At 34.2% G+C, this 21,717-nt stretch overlaps 1 protein-coding gene across 1 annotated transcript; it reads right to left on the reverse strand.

The window, feature by feature from the left end:
• Positions 1 to 8,179: 8,179 nt before the first annotated feature.
• Positions 8,180 to 10,081, reverse strand: LOC142847169 (olfactory receptor 8B8-like). Its single transcript, XM_075967898.1, has 2 exons — positions 10,074 to 10,081; positions 8,180 to 9,113 (listed from the first exon to the last, which is right to left on the reverse strand). Exons 1-2 carry the CDS (start codon positions 10,079 to 10,081, stop codon positions 8,180 to 8,182), a joined length of 942 nt encoding a protein of 313 aa, XP_075824013.1.
• Positions 10,082 to 21,717: the final 11,636 nt, after the last annotated feature.

A 21,717-nucleotide genomic window follows, 5' to 3' on the forward strand; every position in this document is an offset into this window, starting at 1 on the left:
TGAGAAATGCAGTTAAGTCTGCAGAAAAAAAAATCAACAAGTTAAAATAATTAAGAATGGTATATGCTTTGATTTTCAATAAATAATAACATTTTAAATTATATTACTGTCATGTACATATATATTAAAAACCTCAAAAGGCAAGCCTTTATAGGAAAAAGGCACTTTTGAAAAATATCCACTTAAATAACTTTACAATTAACAAATGTTTCAAAGCAATTGTAACATGTACCTTTACTGAGGAGGATCCTGCAAATGACAATGCAGGCAGTTATCTGCAAAAAAATGAGAATGAAAATTTAGTCCAGATTCACTTTGTCAATCTGTATCAGACTTGGGCAATTCGTGGGCAGCATATTTAAAACACAGAACAATTTGGGGGAAAGCTTCCAGGCAACAATAATTCCCAATTCTGGTTTCCAGAGAAGAATAATGTTGCCGGGCGGTGGTGGCGCACGCCTTTAATCCCAGCACTTGGGAGGCAGAGGCAGGCGGATTTCTGTGAGTTCGAGACCAGCCTGGTCTACAAGAGCTAGTTCCAGGACAGGCTCGAAAACCACAGAGAAACCCTGTCTCGAAAAACCAAAAAAAAAAAAAGAATAATGTTAATAACATGTACATAATAAAATTTAAAGAGACTACTTAGAAACTCCCTTTAAAGTACATGTGACCATGAGGTGGGCTCTATAACAGGAGGGCCTAGAATCTAGTGTGGTCTGCATGCAGGTCAGTAAGTTATAACGTACATATGACATCCCCCCTAATGATGGGCTATATTAACTGAAATATAGGGAAGGAAGAGTCTAGGATAAATGTTTTGGTGTATTCTGTAAGGTTTGCCTTTATAGCAAAGAGTGGATGAGTTCAAGTTCTACCTCCACAGATAGTCCAAAGTTCACCAAGTTATTATCCATATCAAACCCCAGCCTACTGAACAAAAGAGTTATTTTATCTCCTCCAGGAGAGATCCCTACATGCTTAACATTCCTGGTTTCTCCAGTGATCTGTGGTACCAGAACTTTTGTGTCCCCAGTAATTTATCATTTATAGATGTTGAAGCTATATCAATAAAGGTGTTAAGAAAAAAGTGGAGTCAGGCATTATGATATTTTAACTTACATCATCACGACAGAAAAGCTTGCATCTCATTTCTTTACCCAGTTGTGATTATAGCCTTCTGAAAGTCTCTAAAGGTTTAAAAACATTGATTCTTTTTTAAATAAATCATTTATAATTTTATGTGCATTGCTGTGAAGGTGTCAGATTCCCAGAAATTTGAGTTACAGACAGTTGTAAGCTGTCATATGGGTGCTGGGAATTGAACCCAGGTCCTCTGGAAGAACAGCCAATGCTCTTAACTGAACCATCTTTCCAGCCTCCAACCTTTGTTTCTAAAAGGGTACAACACAAAATTAATTTTTATATACACTGGAATTGCTAATAATTTGTCATAATTTATCAAATACACCTTTATCACTTGAAATGATATCTTCTTTTTATCACACTTACCACCAGATAAGACATCAGAAAGTTTGCATAGTTCACTACCATAATACACTCGGCTATGAACAAAGTAGATGTTTTCTCACTCTCCTCTGAGGACACAGACACCAGACATAAAAAGACAAGAGGTATGCTGTTTACATGCTAGGTCAGAATGTACCTTTTGTTTCTTAGGGACTTGGCATTTAAGAAACACCAAGTCTTTAGGGACTGTGCTTCTGTTCTTGAGCCAACATTGAACCCCATCTCACAGTAAAACTTGATAGCTTAAGGGAAATCTATTGTGTTGTTTTCTTTTCTTTTTGTTCCTCCATTCTTACTGGAAGTTTCCACAGAGTCTATTCCCAATGTTCCTTATTATTATATCAGTTTTTTTCCCTTGGAATGCAGCAAAATACCTAAACTATTATATATCCTGTGTGTTCCCCAAATCACTTGGCAAAAGTAATTTATTGTTGCTGTTTTGTCTTCATTGCTTAAGATGAAGATCAGAAAGTCATTGGTGCCAAGCATGAGGTGTCCCTTTGAGCAAGATCCCCAAACATTCAAGTCACAATCAAAAATTTCCATTATTGCTAAGTAATTTCAATACTTACATAAGATTTCTCCCTTAGTTTCCAGTTTACTTCTTATATATGGCACTTTATAAATGAGTTTAACAACATATATACACTTTGTAGAAATGTAGTATGAAATGCAGGGATTTATTGATATAACCTATTTAACTAATGTATGCATTTTTAAAAATAAAAATTATGAAAGATTGTGTCTTCAGTTCTATTGTTTGGTAATAAAATAGAAAAATATAAAATTAGTTGTATAAATCACTACATAATAAAAAATAGTGAAAATAATAGACAATCAATCCATAAATATAAATGCTATTGACATTATGAATGAGCCATTTCTTGATTTATTTATCAATAGTTTAAAATATCTTATGTCAAATATACATTTTTATCTCATTAGAAAGATTAGATTATTCCTTTCTCAAAAATCCTAGACATAGGCAGTTATCTTTGAAATGGGGTAGATTACAGCTATTCCTTAGAACAGGCATAAATGCCTATTGGTGGATTAGTAAGGAAAGAAGAAGTGGTACCCATGAACACATTTGAGTTTTCTAAACTTTGGTATAAAGTGCATTGTGTATTTTTTCTATGTCACAGAAAAGATAAATTCTGTGAACTGTTGCTGGAGTTAGGCCTGGAGACGTATACCTAAAACCTCCTCACTTTAGAGCCTACATAAAAGATCAGGAGTTCAAGTTGTCCTTGGCTACTGGCTTGTGGTCAATATAGACAACATAATATCTATTCTGAAAAAGTTTTTAAACAGATAAAAAAGACAATAATAAGGAAAAAAGACACACAGATACCAGCAAGTCTTGCTATCCACTTGTAAATAAAGGGATTTATATACTTTTTTCTGTAAAAAAATCAAGATAAATTGTATTAAAGATGTAAATGAAACACTGGAAAACTTAAAAGTAGTAGACAAACATGAAGAGAAAATTCCAAGACAAACAGAGATTCAATGTATTTCTAAATAGGTCTTTTTATTTTTTGAGGTCATAATTACAACATAAACCATTCCCCTTTCCTCTGTTTGAACCTATTCATATATTCCTCCTATTTTTTTTCAAAATCATTTATTAAAAGACCTATTTATATATGGGTCTTTCATCATATAATCAATGAAAATAAAAACTAACCAATTTGCATCAATTAAATACTTCTTCACAGCAAGAGAAAATGCTTATAAAGAATGTTTGGTGCTCTGTTTGCCAGTTTTCCTTTAACAGGTCAATATAGAATGTATAAAAAATCAACTATATCAATCACAAAAGGAACTGAAAATGGTTAACACAAACACACATATGTGTGTGCACATGTACGCATACATGTGCACACACATACACACACTTCAACATCTTTATTCTTGATGAAATCCAAATCCTATCAGTATGATACTGCATCTCATCTAACTCACGATGTCTGTCATCAAGTAGAGTAAATAAGAAACAACAGCAAAACTGTTATCAAAATAATACATTCAAACTGCTAAAGAAAATATAGATTCCTCTGCTGAGATTTCTCTGTTTAGGTCTGTACTCCATTTTTTTATCTTGGATTATGTGATACTTTGGTGTCCAATTTCTTGAGCTCTTTGTATATTTTGGAGATCAGATCTCTGTCTGATGTGGGGTTAGTGAAGATCTTTTCCCATTCTGTAGCCTATCGTTTTGTCTTGTTGATCATGTCCTTTGCTTTACAGAAGCTTTTCAGTTTCAAGAGGTTTCATTTGTTTCTCTCATTGTCTGTGCTGCTGGGATTATATTTAGGAAGTGGTTCCCTGTGCCAATGCGTTCAAGTGTACTTCCCACTTTCTCTTCTATTAGGTTCAGTGTGGCTGGCTTTATGAAGAGGTCTTTGATCCATTTGGACTTGATGTTCAAAATCCTTAGTCATCAGAGAAATGCAAATCAAAACAATTCTGAGATTCCATCTTACACCTGTAAGAATGGCCAAGATCAAAAATACTGATGACAACTTATGCTGGAGAGGTTGTAGGGAAAGGGGAACACTTCTGCACTGCTGCTGGTGGGAATGCAAGCTGGTGCAACCCCTTTGGATGTCAGTGTGACAATTCCTCAGAAAATTAGGAAACAACGTTCCTCAAGACCCAGCAATACCACTTTTGGTTATATATCCAAATGATGCTCAATTGTGCCACAAAGACATGTGCTCAACTATGTTCATAGCAGCTTTGTTTGTCATAGCTAGAACATGAAAACAACCTAATGCCCCTTGATCGAAGAATGGATAAGGAAAATGTGATAAATTTACACAATGGAGTACTACACAGCAGAAAAAAATAATGACAGCTTGAATTTTGCAGGAAAATGGATGGAGCTGGAAAACATTATTTTGAGTGAGGTAACCCAGACACAGAAAGGGAATTATCACATCTACTCACTCACAGGTAGTTTTTAAACATAAAACAAAGAAAGCCAGCCTACAACCCACAATCCCAGAGAACTTAGACAAGAATGCATACACTAAGAGAGACTTACATAGATCTACTTACTCTACATGGGAAGTAGAAAGTAGAAAAAGACAAGATGTCCTGAGTAAATTGGGAGCAAGGGGACCTTGGGAGAGGATTAAGGGGGGAGGGGAGAAGCAAGAAGGGGAGCAGAGAAAAATGTAGAGCTCAATAAATATCACTAAAAATGTATTAAAAAGAGCATAGCATAGCAACTAGGAAATTTAAATATGTACTAATAAGCACTGAATATGCATGTCCACATAATGCATTTATCTCTACAAAGTACACAGATGTTCATAAAATCAATATTCATAAAAAAGAAAAGGTGAAATTTTCTCAAGTGCAAACCAATTAATTAGTTATGAACAAAATGTGTATACACACCCATATATTTAATTTAACAAAGAATAACATACTGGTTTTAATATCAATGAACACTTAGTATATCAGTTACATTATAAATGTTAATCAGAAAAGTCAACATACAATGTCATTTCACTTAATATTTATCATTTCCAGAACAATAAAAAAATCTATAAAAATAGAAAAATTATTGTTTTTTGGTGCTGGTATTGATAGAAATTAAAGAAACAAAACTGGCTGCAAATAAATCCAATATTTACTTTCAGTGGTGATAATGCAGTAATGAAATTTAGCATGGTAATTTTCACATGGGTCAGTAAATATCCTAATTGCATGGAAAGAAGAAATAACAATGTGAGAATGACATCTCAACAAAGCTAAACATTTCTTAAATCAAACATATTAATATGTTATAACATTACATTATAAAATGTATGTCAGTGGACATAGAAGAATCCTATGAAAAAATCCAACATAATTTCCTTTAAAAAAGCAAAATAAAGGTATACTGGAGCTATAACAACATGATAAATGTTAATTATGAAACAGAACATATCATAATCTCTAATGACCATTATAATGACTGAGATCACTTGTCTTTCAAACCAAGATCAAAGTAAAGATTTCCACTCATTTCAATCTTGTCTATCACAGTACGACACCTATTACTGACTATAATTAGCTAATAAAATTGTTTAAAATCAAATAGAGAAAAAAAATGTTTCTCAAGGGATCAGACCTAGAAAGTAGTGATATAAAGTGGCAAAAGGGGAATAATAGAACATGAAGGGTCAAAATGGGGTATCAGCAGAATCTAGGATAGGGAAGGGAGTATGGACTCATACATAGCGCAGGTAGCCTTTTGAAAGTCTTATTAAAAGACTCAAGGAAAGATGGCATCCTAAAACAATGGTGCTGGGAAAAACCCCAATTCCCAATGTAGAAGAATTAAACTAAAACAAGCTATCACAGTGCAAAATTATCAGACAAAAGTTCCCAGTGTGCAATAAGAAACTATAAGGAGAACACTACATTTGACATGGCTGTGAAAAAGAGCTTTCTGAGGTGGAACGCATTTGCTCATCAATTAGTCTCAAAAGTGATTAATGGAACCTCATATATTAAATCATTCCTGTACAGAAGAGCAAACACTCAGTCGGGGGGAAAACATTTGTCAGTCATACACCCAATAAAAAATTAACAGTCAGAATATACAACAAGATAAGAAAAAAAAACAAACCAAGAAAACAAACAAACCTGGCACAATTTTTTTAAAAATGATAATCCCACAATCAGGTATAGGATAACTCCCTAGGAATTGTTGCCCTGCCCCTCATCAAAACTTCCTAAGTAATAAAAGATTTTTTCAGTTGATAAAGTCTCCCTACAAGCAACAGAGAGAAAGATCCCTTTACTGAAAAACCATACATTTTTCATACAGATCAAAGAGAAATCAAGTTAGAACCAATAGAGATAGCTAGGCTGCTAGTGAAACAAACAAATTAACAGCCTTGTCAAGTTATATAGTCAGTAGGATGCTATATTGACCAAGTGGGCAAAATGTACTATTTTAATAGTGGTTTGATACTAGAGGGGACATGGGAATGGTTAAAAGATACTTTATAATGTGATGTGAGGCCAACTCTGTTGCGAATAATACAGGCCAGAAAATGTAAACCTGGTTTAAATCCAATCTCTGGGGAGATCACAGGCCCAGGGTAGAATTTATCACTGATATTTTGATATATGAGCATCTTACTTGCATTTATACATGTGCATGTTTGTGCTCTTAAACTATTATTACTCTCAGCCTTCATCAGAGTGGAGGATGAATGGCTAATATGTGTAACATAGTATAGTAAGAGTGTAACATAGAAATATATAGGAGAACAAGGAGGCTTTAATAACTAGGGAGGGTTGAGAAAGTAAAACATAGGACACTTAACGTTACTTCTTTTGACTTGGTCAATCTTCCATCAGATGGCAGCTGGTCATAGTCATATATCACTTATACTAACCAACACTAGCAGCTTACTAATAGAAAAAAATATATCAAATCTATTCAGGATATGACAAGAACATTTTATTATATGTTTAGTAGGAAGATAATTTTTTCACTGTAAATTGAAAGCCTAAACTTTCTGATTAATGCAAAATCATCGTTTTTTTCATACACCGGCAAAGATGAATCCTATAATTTCAGTTTAACCATCAACTGTGCCATCTTCAAAGTAATCGTGTCCCTCAAGTAGTAGTGACAGCAGTAGCAGAGGCAGTAGTATTAGTAATAGTAGTAGTGGTGCTCAGTTGAATAAAGGATATCTCTGTTTTGTATGTAATTACCCATACTTCTTTAGATTTCAAATGCAAATGTTAATAATGATTAGGGAAATGGATCAGTTGACAAAACACGTGCCTTGAGAGTAAAAATACCACAGCTATATCCTTAGAACCAATTCGTTTATGCTGGGTGTGGTATCATGTGCATTCATAACTAGTATTAGGAAAGCAGAGACAGGAAGATCCCTACAGCGCCTTTGGATACCTCGTCTAACATTATTTGTATACTAAAGAACAATGTAAGACCTTGTCTTAAAGGAGGTGGGTAGAATTTGTTAGAGAAGGTACACACACACACACACACACACACAAGCAACTAAAACAACTAAAGGAAAAACAACTATTTTTAGTTTCTTTTTACAAATATTAGTGAAAACAACCAAATATTTTTAATTTGTCTTTGCAAAGTAAATATACAATCACTGACAAAAAAATTCAGTGCATTGTATCACAGCTGTGATGTGGGTTATATTTAATAGCCAGTGGTGAAAGAAAGAGATCATGGTAGACATGACATCAAAAGGACCTATGGTCATCCAAAGAATAAAAACAGCAGCAGAGATAGACTATTTGACTCACTACTAAAAAATTGACAAATAAGAACCACATCATCCAATGACATTTTTTATTTATGTAATCCTTTTTAGGACTTGTTAGAAGCATTAATAATTTTGAGAATGCAGTCTGACATCAATGAAAAAGAAAAAGTCATTTATTACTTATGTTGTCAAACTGACAAAATGGTGAAGGAGCAAAGCTTTTCAATGCCAGATAACAAACCTACTAAAAAGAACAAGTTACAAATTCTTCCCTCCATAATATGAAAAAAAAAAAACACAGAGAGGAATATACATAAATATATTGACAAATATGCACTAACTGTTGGTGATATACCCACAATTAAAAAGATATCGAGTTGTGCTTAAAACTTTCTTTTGGTTAGAGTTTTTTTCAAAGCAATTTTAACATCTTTGTTCCTAAGGCTATATATTAATGGGTTCATCATGGGGACCACAATGTTATAAAACACGGAAGATATTTTTCCCTGATCCATAGACCCAGCTGAAGACGGTTTTAGATACATGAATGCACATGAGCCAAAAAACAGAGAAACAGCAATTATGTGGGAACTACAAGTGCTGAAGGTTTTGGATCTCCCTTCAGTAGAACTTATTTTGAGAATGCTGGAGAGGATGAAGCCATAAGAGGTAAAGATGATGACCGTGGGCACAATGATGTCTTTTCCTGCTACAATGAACAGCTCTATCTCATTGACATAGGTGCTTGTGCAGGAGAGCTGCAGTAAAGGGAGGAGGTCACAAAAATAGTGGTTGATGGTATTTCTGTCACAGAAGGTGAGTCTTAGGACACATCCTGTGTGGATCATGGCACCAGAAAACCCCATCAAATATGAACCAAGCATGAGGTAAGAACACACCTTAGGAGACATAGTAATGTTATATAAGAGTGGATTGCAAATGGCCGCATAGCGATCATAGGCCATTGCTGTCAGCACGTAACACTCAGAAATGACAAAAAAACAAAAGAAGTAGAATTGAGTCATACATCCTTCATAAGAAATAACATTCTTCTTTAGTGTGAAGTTCATTAGCATTTTGGGTGTTATGACTGAACAATAGCAAAGGTCAATGCAGGACAAATTAAATAGGAAAAAGTACATGGGGGTGTGAAGGTGAGAGTTCAGTACAATTAGCATGATCAAAGCCAAATTCCCCAGTGCTGTTATCATGTACATTACTAGAAAGAGGAGGAACAAAGGTATTTGAAGTTCTGGCTGGTCTGTTAACCCCACCAAGATGAATTCTGTGACTGTGGAAACATTTCCCAGAGCCATTCTTCCATTAGAGAATCTGTAGGAACAAAAGCAGCTAAGATAAAATCGGGTAAGATAAAAGAAAATGTCACCAAAGTTTTTACTATGTAAGTGAGTTGTCTAGTAGATTTGCCTGAAGTTGATCAATTTGAAACTCTTCATGGCACCACATTACTCAACGTCATCATCTTCCCCATATCAGACTTTAAAAACTAACTACATTACAGAGTCAACAACAGTGTATACAAGTCGACAGCAGTACTATCATACCCAATACAACTATTAGAAAAATTAAGGGAGAGGAGAGAAGCAGCTTGTCCTCAGACAAATTGTCATTTTCTTTCTACTATTGTTTCTTTGAGTTAACCTCTGCCTTGGGTAACATATTCTGAGCTTCATCTAACTTGAACTCTTGTAAAATTGTAAACATAAGAAAAAGAACCTAATTCTAAGAATAGCTAATATAGTGGACATTGTGTTCATTCTTGTAGTTTAAAGGATGGCCAGGGGTTGATGAATTAACTCCTTTGACAAGGAAACCAATGGTTTATTATATATACTTCAGATTGTAGCAAACCCGGAAAGGCAATAACTAGAGAACTACTTATTGTATCAGCAGATAGTTAAAAGAATCACATTTAAAAGTATTTTTAAGGTGTAACTGAGTCTCTCTCTCTCTCTCTCTCTCTCTCTCTCTCTCTCTCTCTCTCTCTCTCTCTCTCTGTGTGTGTGTGTGTGTGTGTGTGTGTGTGTGAATATATATTTTCCAAGCTCCTGATTCATTAAAAAAAAAAAAGACTGGCCAAATTGAAAACTGAGCTGCTTTGGGAGGATATTTTGAACAATTTTTCAAGTAGCAAACTCCAGTTAGATTATCTCTGTCAGGCAAATAAAGACCTTGTTAATAAGGGCCATCCAAATAAGGATGCTTATGGTCTTAGGATAAGGTACTGGGAATAGGTTTCAGTTCATTGTGGTCAACTGCAGCATTCCTGATGTTAAGCATTTAGGATTCTGAGACATCTGCTGAAAAAAAAAATCCCTAAAGAAACCTTCATTTTTTCAATACTGATTAATAGTTCCTTCTCTGATTTACTTACTAGTCTTATCACAACAAAAAAACATAAATTCAGAAGTGATATATACCTATTGAATTAGAACTTGTTGATTAAAATACCCCAAGGAACTCCAGTTTTTATCGACTCTAAAAAAAAAAATGTTGCTGGAAAATTTCCAGGTATTTTTGTGAAACTTTATGACAACACAGATTGGTAAAGAAAGAAAGATCTTGGGTGTTGGGCTTCAACTCAACACAAAACCATTCGGCAAACATAATAAAATCAGAGTTAAAATTGAAAAACCCTTCATGAACTCTATGACACATACAATATAAATAGTTATATCCGCATAAGCAGAAAATAGAATGTTGTTTACTAGTGCAAATGGAGCAAAAAATCAAGTATTTTTGAAAGGGTAGAGGATGTCCAATGTCACTGTATAAATACTGAAAGAAAAAAAAGAGCTACAAATCCAAAATATTGGTTTTAAAAATAGAAAGAATCTATGCTTAAAAGAAAGCCATTCATTTGGGAAAAATACTAGCCCTAGAGATCTACTGCTCAATAGGTTAACAGAAATAATGCCCCATTGTCAACTTGAATTTGTTAAGAGGATATATCTCCAAGTCTTCTTCTCTCTGCATGGATACACATTAAACCAAATAAAAGTAGGTTTGTATGCAAGAAGCCATGTTTCAATTAGCTTTATCATTGGGCATTTCACAAGTAACGCATGATTCAAAACAAATTTCTTACCTCACATTATCATTTTAGAGTTTAGAGATACCTCATTGAAAGTGTCAATTAAACAATGAAATATTGGCATAGAAATCAAAACTTACCCACTTTTGGTGAGAAAACCTCCTTGCAAATTTACCATTTTTATTTTTCCTGAAGTCCTGATGAAGTCTTGATTACAAGATAATGAAGCACAAAATTAATATTCCATAGTCTTTTGAAATCTTTCTGAACTACCAATAATAATTCATAATGTTACTAATCCCCTAAGACTCTGAAGAAACACAAGTAAGCATAAAGCTTATCTTTTTATCACACTGGTCACTGGGTAAGAGTCCAGAATATTATGCACAATTTATTACTACTCTGTATTTGGCTATGGATAAGGAAGCAGTTTTCTTGGACCCTTACCTGGTTGAAGAGCCCAGATATAAAGAGGAAATGGGGCTTATGCATTTACATGCTTAGTAATGGTGTTTATTTAGATCTTTAGGGACCAGTTCTCTACTCTGGTACACCTTCTTCTTTAGGGATTGTACTTCCTCTTTGATTTAACCAATAATGAACTCCCATTTGCCCATCACCTTTCATTTCATACGGGAAATCTGCTTCTGTTATTTTTATTTCAGTTCCCAAGTTCTTTCATACTAATGTTCCACAGAGTCTAATTCCATTATCATCTAATACCTCATTATTAATTTTAGTTTTTTTAAGGAAATCATATTTTCTGAGTTATTTTCCTTATTTTAATGTTTTCATTTTATGATCTCTACCAAACTTAAGAATTCACTCATACCTGGCATGACTACCTCTGAGCAATATACAAAAAATTCCAAATTCATTTTTACTATTATATGTGTAGTTATGCACTCTTTTAATTCCATCACTCATGAGGTAGAAACAAGCAGATTTCTATGTGTTCAAAACTAACCCGGTTCTACATATTTTGTTCAGGACAGATATGACTACATAATAAGACAATTTCTCAGTAAATAAAACAATTAAGCAAACAAACAAACAAAGACATACCACATCTAAGGTATGTTACAACTCAAGTTAATTTGTTAACAATTACTGAAAATTTTTGAGTGAGTACCCTGCTTGGTCATTAAGAATTTAATAATACAATGAACATTTCTTCTAATGACAATGCTATTTTGTAGTTACACAACAAGGAATACACAATAATCTTTAAATACTATATCTGCATTAGTATACAAATTTAATTTCATGTGAGAATTTGATTTCTTCTTTTGTGAAAATTTATTTTCCTATTTTCAACATTTTTTATATTGCTATAGCCTAAAATATTGCTAGAAAAATCAAGGTAGGAAGGGAAGCTATAGATAAAAATTCATTAAAATCATATGTTTTAAACAGTGTTCAACATGATTAGTCAGCAGAAAATTCCAGTTAAAACTAATTTGATATTCCATCTCATCCCAGTCAGAATGACTATCATCCGTTAGTCAAATGACAAGGAATACTGGTGAGGTTGTGAAGAAAAATGAACACTTATTCAAGTATGGTAGCATATAAACTATTACGAATACTAAAGGCATCAGTGTGGGGTTCTTCAAAACCTAGAAGCAAACTAGCATGACTGAGCTACACTATCACTGAATACATGCCCAAATGACTATATATCCCATTTCAAAGATATGTACTCATAGATATTGGTCACTGCTCTATCCACAATATTTAGATAGTAGAATAACAGATATTAATGAAATATTAATGAATAAATAATTAATCGTGCAATTCCAGTCTCCTATTAATGCATAATACTATGTTACTGAATTTCATAAATCAACACTTTCTTAATTTTCTTAATATTCTTATATAGATAGTTGGTCATGGATAATGACCTTTTGAATATGTTATTGAATTGCTTATAATAGACTATTCTTGCAGCCCAGGAAAGAAGCACAATTTTTTATTGTGAATGCCTTTTGAAATGTGTTGCAAATTTAATGTACCAGTATTTTAATAAAAAATGTTTTCTAAAATTTATTAGCAATATAGAACCATAATTTTTTTTTGGTTTTACCCTGTTTTAGAATTAGAATATATGTTTAGAGTTTTCCAATTTACTGGAATACAAGATTTTGCAATATGCAATAAAGATACTGCAAATTTCATCAGTGTGCTGTAATGTTTCCTTTTTATCTATACCGCTATGAATTTGAGTCTTCTCTTTGTTATGTTTAAGATGGATAATGGATAGACATTCATGGCTATCTTCCAAATAACTTTGTTTCATTATTTTTTATATTTTTTCATTTCCATTTCCTTTTTCTCTGCTTGAATCATTATTATATTTTTAAAACTGCTTATTTGGAGTTCAATTCATTTTTGCTTTCCTAACATATTCCTGAAGACTTGTCCACAGAGGAAGGAATATGCTGCTCTTGATGAGGATCTGGTGACTTGTGAAGCCATGATGATGTCATGGAGTGAACTGAAATAAGTAAACAAGATGAAACCAGTTTTTATGTTTCTGATGAAGAGGAAAGGACAGTGGAGCTCTAGAAATGTACCTGCCCTTAAAATCCAAGAATGAAGCAATCAAAGCTGTAAAAAAAGGTTAAAAGGTTTCTTAAAAACTCATAATATGATCAAGGAACTTCACAATTCTTAGCAGACCTTGAAAACTTTATTAATGCTTTGTTATATCAATAGTCATATATTGTACATCTGTAGAACAATAACTTTTCTTGGTGTATTTTATTGTGTAATGAACATAAAAATAAATTATCAAATAAGAAAAGAGAAAATTTAAAAATCCTTGGTTTAATTGAAACAATCTTTTATCTGAATAGCAAGACTCTTTAATAAAAAATGACTAAGTAAGACTACAAAATTCCACTTAGCAGGTCTGGAGAGAATAAAACTGTATTCAGAGGCTTTGTATTTGAGGGATACAGGGTATGTGAGAAAGAATTCTTAAACTGGTTAACTCACAGGCATGAAATTGCTGGTTTCCATTTTATTCTTTATTAGTTCAGATCATGTTCTAGAATATTTTACTTTATCTATATAGTCTACAAAACCAAAATAAAATATTTCTTTTTATAAAGTCACAAAGATAGAGATGCCATCTGCATTCTAATGAGTTCTATGTTATCTTTTCTTTTTTTTTTTTTGGTTGTTTTTAAAGTTAGAGTCTCACTATGTAGTCCAAGCTTGCCTCAAACTTATGGCAATGGTCCTGCCTCAACTTTTCAGATGCTGGGATTGTAGGTATAAGCCAACCTGTACAGTTCCAACTAAAATTTTGAGTATCAAAGTAGTAAAAAAACTCACACCACAATTAGTTAATATTTCTGACTGAAAAAAAATTCTGGAAATACATTCTAACCCACCTGTGCACCAAGAAAATGCACAATGTACCTCTGCTGCTTTCAAGTTAATGTCCAGTTAAGTCAAATGAAAGCCTTTGTTCTGTTTGACTTACTGTCATCTATGATCAGGACATATAGGTCCTTCTGGTATTCACAGGTTTGTGCTTGTGTAGTGGAAAACACTTGAAGGCATAAATTATTAAACTCATATTTATATTTGAATAGAATTTACTCTTGAGCCAAGTGAAAATATGCCTAGAGTTATCAACAAGAAATTACTGGTGCTTGTTGATTTTCCTACAACCACTTTTTTAAATCTAATTTGCCCTTGATTTTACTGAATTGTATTTTTTGGACAATGTGATATTTGGTTGTCTTCCTCCAATTTTTTCTTCTCTAAAATTTTTATTAAAGTTGTCTCAGATAATTTTATCTATATATGTCATTAAAATACAGTAGGTAATTTTCTAATAATCATCTAAAAATAGTCATTGAGCAAAATTTTGACAATGTTTCAGTTTTTCCTATTATTTAGTTTTAAGTCTCATGTTTAATTGACTTACTATACATAAGTTAAGATCTTGTCTGAATCTTACATATTAATTTAACCCATCTCCATTAATCTGTGTATGGCCACGTGGGGAGTGGCTTACCGGCAAAGTTTCCGCATATCTGACTCTGGCAGTGGCTCCATGGCATCTCACTGACTTTGCCTTTTTCTTCCTGCATTCAGCCTAGCTTTCCCTGCCTATCTAAATTCTGCCTTGCTATAGGTCCAAAGAAGTTTCTTTATTTATTAATGATAATGACAGCACACAGAGGGGACTCCCACATCAGGGACTGGTCTTTTATATACCACTGAAAATTCTTTCATTGAAATCCATATTCTAAGATACCAGTTCTAGTTAACTTGCTTTCTTTCTTAGTTGCATTTGTTTGGAATTCATATTTCTAGGCTATCACTCAAGGCTATTTCCATGGATGTGCATTTCTCGGAAGCAATATACAATCTATTTTAACTCAGTCTGCCAGCATGTATCTTTAATTAAAAAATGAGATGACCACATTCCTAATATTTTTGAAAGTCATATTTTAATTCCTGCCTATTTCATATTTTATAATTTTATAAATAATGTATAATTTATAATTAAAATTTATATATTATAATTTTATATTTGACAAAGTTCTAATTCTCACTTGTTTTTCAGTATTCTAGTAAAGTTTATTCTTTTCCATAATTTTATATGTGTGTTTAACATATAACCTTCGCATCAGTATGTAGGGTTTCTTTAGGTACCTCTTAGGTCTGTGGTCATGAATTACTTTGCTTTGTGTTACTATCTATTTGTATTAATTAAAATACTGCTTGACCCATTAGCTCTAGCTTCTTATTGGCTAACTCTTACATCTTAATTTAACCCATCTCTATTAATCTGTTTACCAGAAAAGTTCACAGCATCGGATGTTCACAAATGGCCCCTTCCTACTACAAAGGTATTTTCAGATGCAGTTGTTAAGTTGGGTGCATAACCCCCAGCCCCTGGCATTCATCCCAGCCCCCAAATCTGGGAGTTGCTTTGCCCTCTACTCCAAATCTCAGCATGCTATGTCCTGACCCCTCCCCCCGACCACTCCAACAGGGTATTTAAATGGGTTTCCAGAGGAGAATCATCTGGTTTTCAAGTCTGCATGGGCTTCCTGCTTTTCTGTCTCCCCACCATGCACTCAGCCACCCAGGAGCATCATTCTTAATAAAGCGGGAGACATTTTGATTTGGTTTGATTTGACCTAATTGGATTTCTTGCACTGGCAGAGCTGTCCTTTTCTTATTATTTTTTACTTGACAGTAGTATAAAATTTTCTTTATATTTTTGAGATTGGTTCGATGAAAAATTAGCAAGATAATATAATATGGATACTGGAGTTAGTAAGAAAATTATCGTAGTGTAAGTACATCCCTACTCTGGAGAATTAGAAACAGTGGGAATGTTATTTGAACATTTATAAATATTGTCCATTCTATAAGAAAAGACTTTTATTCAAATTAGGAAAACTGCAGGCAAAAAAACTGAAAATAATGTCAGCTGTTTTACTTAAAAATAAACTTTAGAGTGAAAATCAGTGTTGGCAATGGCCAACATCCAATCACAATATACAAATCACGAACAACTTACACTAAATTTGACAACACTTAAATAAAAAATTATGATAGAAACAGTAACATACAGACTGATTTTCCAGCACAAAGCTTTCTATTGTTCTTCGATTACTGGTTGTCAATGCTGTCATCTTTTGGTCTTTTTCCTCAAAAAGGGGAGGGGGATAGAATGCAATCTCTTATTCTAGAAAGGAATATAATAATTTGGGTCTGACCACAAAATTTCTTTCAAATTACTTGGTTTATTCATTTGTTTAACATTTGGATGTTCAAATTTTATCAGCTGAATTAGGAGCTATTTTAGGGACAATAGATCTATTCAGAACCAACAAATAAAAGTCCAGAGACTAGAAGTTTTAGTTGACTTCAGATATTCTGACCTTCACGAACTAATACTTCTTTAATTTAAAACTATCCTAATTAGTGAAATCTGGGAATTTCAATATATATAAAGCTTTTCAATTTGGAGATTTGGATAGTTGTTGCATTTATTTTCAAAATTTCTAACTTGAACTTCAATTATTATTCCTTTATTTTTCTTGATTAATTGTTTAATTAAATGCTTAATTATCTTATGAGTGGTGTGTGCATACCACAGTACATGTGTGAACATCGGAGAACTTTGGGATTAGTATTTTCTTTCATCATGGGGATTCTGGGGATTGATCGTAGGTCGTCAGGCTTGGCGACAGGTGACTTTACCTGATTAACCATCCCACCTGTCCACTGTTTCATTTTGTGATTCCTCCAAATATAGCCATTCCCTTTTCACATCCAAAAATCATTAGCACATGCTGGCTGTTGGCTGTAGCTTTTCTAAATACTTTGAAAGTAGATGGCAATACAGTGTCTCATAGAACAGATATGTATTTACATTGGAATATTTCTTTTAAATCCTGTTAGAGAGGGACCTCATATATTCTGAATTTCTGTCTATTTGAGCAGAGAGGAATGCTGTTAGTCTTCTTTCTTTCCTATACTGTAATTCTTAAATATCAAACATATTTATAAAATTCAAATTCATTTTTTGTAGTTTTGTACAAAACCTGGATTTTTGAGCCAATTCCCTCTAAAATAACATAAATCACAACAAAAAGAGCCACTAAGTTATTTTCTGGCAGAAAGTAAACTAGTGTTTACCCTGAGGAATGATAATTGAGCTCATCTAAGAACATAGGCAGTTAGTTTTCAAAACGAAATTGATTTTTTTACATCACATTTACTGACACAAAACTTAGTAATAATAGGAGGACATCCTTTTCCTTAGACTTTTTACTAGAAAACCTGACACAATTTGAAAGACTCAGATAACTTCAGACCCCTCTAGCAAAAAATAAATAAATAAATAAAATCTAGCAGGAAGAGAAGAACCAAAAATCCTGGTTAATCGGTTCAGTGACTCTGTTCCAGAAAGCGACCTGACCATAAAGTTAGATTATAATCTTGAGAATAATCTTGAAAAACAGGGAGTTACCCCCTTGTGATTATCACTGGTATTTTCAGAATTTTCCAATGACGCCCTCCCTACCCCTTTTGGAAACATTATGGTTTCTTCCCTTAAATATTCCTTCTCCCAGCTACTCAGGGTAGAACTCCTCTACCCCTGTTTGGGAAATGAGTTTCGGCCTCAGTGCACTGGTTTCTGTCCTGTCAATAAACCTTATGTGTTTTATATTTTATAAAGAAATGCTGCAAGATCCCCGGCGGCAGTAGGCAGCAGAAATGCTGTAGGTCCCAAGTGGTGGTAGCGGGCTATGTGGCAGCAGAGAGTGGACCCTGGGAGCAGCCAGTCCCAGGCAAGGATGGCTGCCAGTCCCAGAGTGGTGGCCTGAGCCATGGTGGTGGGCAATATGGCGGCAGGCAGCGGGCTCTGAGAGCAGCCAGAGATGGCTGCCGGTCCTCGAGCAGTGGCTGGTCCCAGGCAGGGAGACACATGGTGGGCGGGCAGGAGACAGAAACATGGATAGACACGACTTGCAGAGTGAGGTTGAATATTTATTTAGGGGATTATGAAGGGGGAAGGGAGAAGGAGGCAGAGAGAAAGAGAGAGAGAGAAAAGGAGAAAGAGACAAAGAAGGGGGAAGCGGAGAAGTGGGGAGAGAGGCAGAAGCGAAGCTGCCTCTCCAAGAGGAAGATGGGAAAGAGAGCAAGCTCAGGCCAGAAGCTGAAGATCAGCCTGCCTCAGCGGATGGGAGAGGGAGTGGGCATGGCTTGTCTCTTAAAGAGACAGAAAACCATAACAGTGTGTTTGCAGCAAGGACAGTCTCTCGTGAGTTCCTGGGAGGTGTGTTTTCCTGAGACTTGAGTGAGAGTCTCCCCACTCCAGGGGTCTTTCAAATTTAATGGTCCATCTTGTTGCACATTAGTATACTATCAGTGGTATAAATCTATATGAGAAATATGGTGTGAGTTTTTGTTAAAATGATGAATATAAAGAAATATACCAAAAAATGATCAATGTTTACAACAACAAAATGGATTGTATTCAATGGTCTTTTATGGGAGGTCTTGAGTACCAGCCTCAGTACCTCCTCAGGGCTCAGAATTGGAGGTGTACAGCAGCCACGGAACTGAGAGTAAAAAAATAACTCAAGTACATTACTTCTGCATTTTCTTTGTTTTTCATGCAAGGGGAGAAAGTGAAGTAAAAAGGGCATGGAGGAGAGGAAGAATAAGAAGAGTAAGTGGAAGAATAAGGAGAAGAAAGTAGAGTAAAGGGAAGAAGTAGGAGTAGTGAGAAGAAGAGGAAGAGGAAAAGTAAGCGTTGATCTTGAGGAGTTTTCTAGTTTTTACAGGCACAGTTGGGAAATTCCATAGGGAAGGACAATGATAATATGATAATCAAAATCACAAAAAGAGGCAGGTAGAACCTGACAAAGCAATATTCTGGAACAGGTGGCACCACCCAGGAAAGAGCCAGCATTCAAGGGGAAGTACCTAACATTCTAAACCATTAGAAATATGATAAGCTGACTTCTAGTTTTAGCTTCCTGCTTTCATCTCCCTCCTGATCCTATTCTTGGTTGTCAAGTTATTACCACCTGGAATGGACTACATCTCAGAAACTGAGGGCACACTTGTGAGAGATTATTTTTTGCTTGATCTAAAGTCCACTTCTACTTTGGACCTTTGAAGTACAAAGCAAACATCATTGGCCTTGGTCACACCTTCTGCTGGAAGCCTATACAACAACACAGAAGTAAGCTTTTGCTCTTTGCCTGCTTGCCCTTGTATTGCTAGCATATTCATTCCTTCAATGACATTGATATTTTCACCTACTACTTTGCAGTTTCAGTATGTTTTGAAGACCAACTGAGCTATCTGGGAGAGATAGATAGATAATGAGAGAAAGAGAGAGACAGACAGAGAGAGAAAGAAAGAGAGAGAAAGACAAAGAGAGAAGAGATTCTTTCTATAAATTCTGTTATTCTAAAGAACACTGACTAATACACTCTCTCTTCTAAAGTTGCATTTGGTCATGGCATTTTATGACAGCAATGAATATAATACAGCTAAGAATGTTGAACAGTTTTGTTATTATTATTATTGTTATTTTATTACTTTAAAAACTACCAATCCAAATTCCCACTTCCCTCCCACTCAAGTGTTTCTTAGTCAATTGTTATTTTTTTTTATTGAGAAATCTTAATGAAGTTTAATGGTCTAGTTTTAGTTGATTTTTTTATTTAGGTTTTTTCTCGGTTCTATATTTATTCTAACTATTTTACTTCTGTCATTTGTTTATTTAGAAAAGATTTTTTCTCATATTATATGGCTGCCTCTTCACTTAACAATTTCCTTCATGTAACAAATCTTAGAAGTTCCATAAGATTCTGGTTGTTTATTGTTGATAGCATTTCCCATGCTACCAAGTCTATTGAGAAAAATTCTTACCTACTCCAATTTTGTTAATCTTCTTAATATGCCTTTTACAGTTTAAAATATACGCTCTTATATTTAGCAGTTGAGTTCTGTATAGGTTAAAAAGTTTTCATTTTACATCTTTATGCCAAGGATTTCCATGATCATTTGTTTAATACTTCTTACCGCTCTTTCCTCCCTCAGAATCCTGGCATATACTCTTTCCCTCTCTCATTAAAATTTCATGGTCTCTTTTTTCATAAATATTATTACATAAATATAATATGTTGAGTCCACATAATTATATCACTTGCAAAAATATTTTCATGGTTGATGGTTTAGTAATATACATTGATGAGACCACACATTGATGAGACACCAATTGGTGTGCCCTTACCAAGGAAATACTATCTCCCTTATTCCCCCCCCCCCCCTCAATTCCCTATTGCTCTTTGTGTAGGGTTCAGACCTCATGGACTTTTTCCAATTCGCTTTAGCATATTTATTTGTAAACCCCCACAAATTTTAGAGGTGTTTGGCCAGGAAAAATGTAGGTTTAGAAAATAAATTATGTATTTTTGTTCACATTGAGAAAACTCTTCTGCCAAAGCAGTTGAATTTCATTAACGAATCAAGTAATTTGTGACTGGCCCAAGACCTACTATATTTTCTGACTACCTCTGCTTCCTCCTTGTCGTGAGTCTTTTCCCTTTTTCTTGACCTGAATGCTTGTGAATCTGTTCTGCTTACATGTGAGTGGTCATATTGATGAAACATTACTGGTATAGTTTGTGATACACACAGGTAAGTATAGAATTTATTCATCAAGTAATCTTGGGATTGCGCCTGGTGGTGGGAGTTCATAGCTTTAATCCCAGCACTTTGGAGGCAGAGACAGGAAGATCTCTGTGAGTTTCAGGCCAACCTGATCTACAAGAGCTATTTCCAGGACAGGCTACAAAATTACAGAGAAATCCTGTCTAGAAAAAAAAAGCAAGTAAACAAAATAAAAGAAGTATTGAAGTGATATTTTTCAATATCTAAGGATAACTGACAAGACATTATTCTACCTAAAATAATTATTTGTAATAATTAAGGACAAAGAAAAACTTTCCATGATGGAAACAAGCTAAAGGAATCTATGGTCACAAAATCATTCCTAAAGAACATAAATGAAGGAATTCATTTCAAATGAAGAAAAAGATAACACATCATAAAGGTACAGGAAATCACAGCCATATCAGGCCATTAGTTCAGCAAATAAAAACAAAAAAACACCAAACAATATGAAATAAACAAAAAGATAGGAATCAGTATACATCGTTTACCAATGGTTTCAATTTTCCAATCCAAATATATTAACAAGGAAAATGAATGAAAATGGATCAATCTGCTATGGGAATTTCTTCATCCAATAACTCTTACCATAATGCCTCTCACTAAGACAGTGTGTCTGAGCTAACGGGA

Source organism: Microtus pennsylvanicus, chromosome 3 (genome assembly GCF_037038515.1).
Source record: "Microtus pennsylvanicus isolate mMicPen1 chromosome 3, mMicPen1.hap1, whole genome shotgun sequence".
Taxonomy (NCBI): Eukaryota; Metazoa; Chordata; class Mammalia; order Rodentia; family Cricetidae; genus Microtus; species Microtus pennsylvanicus.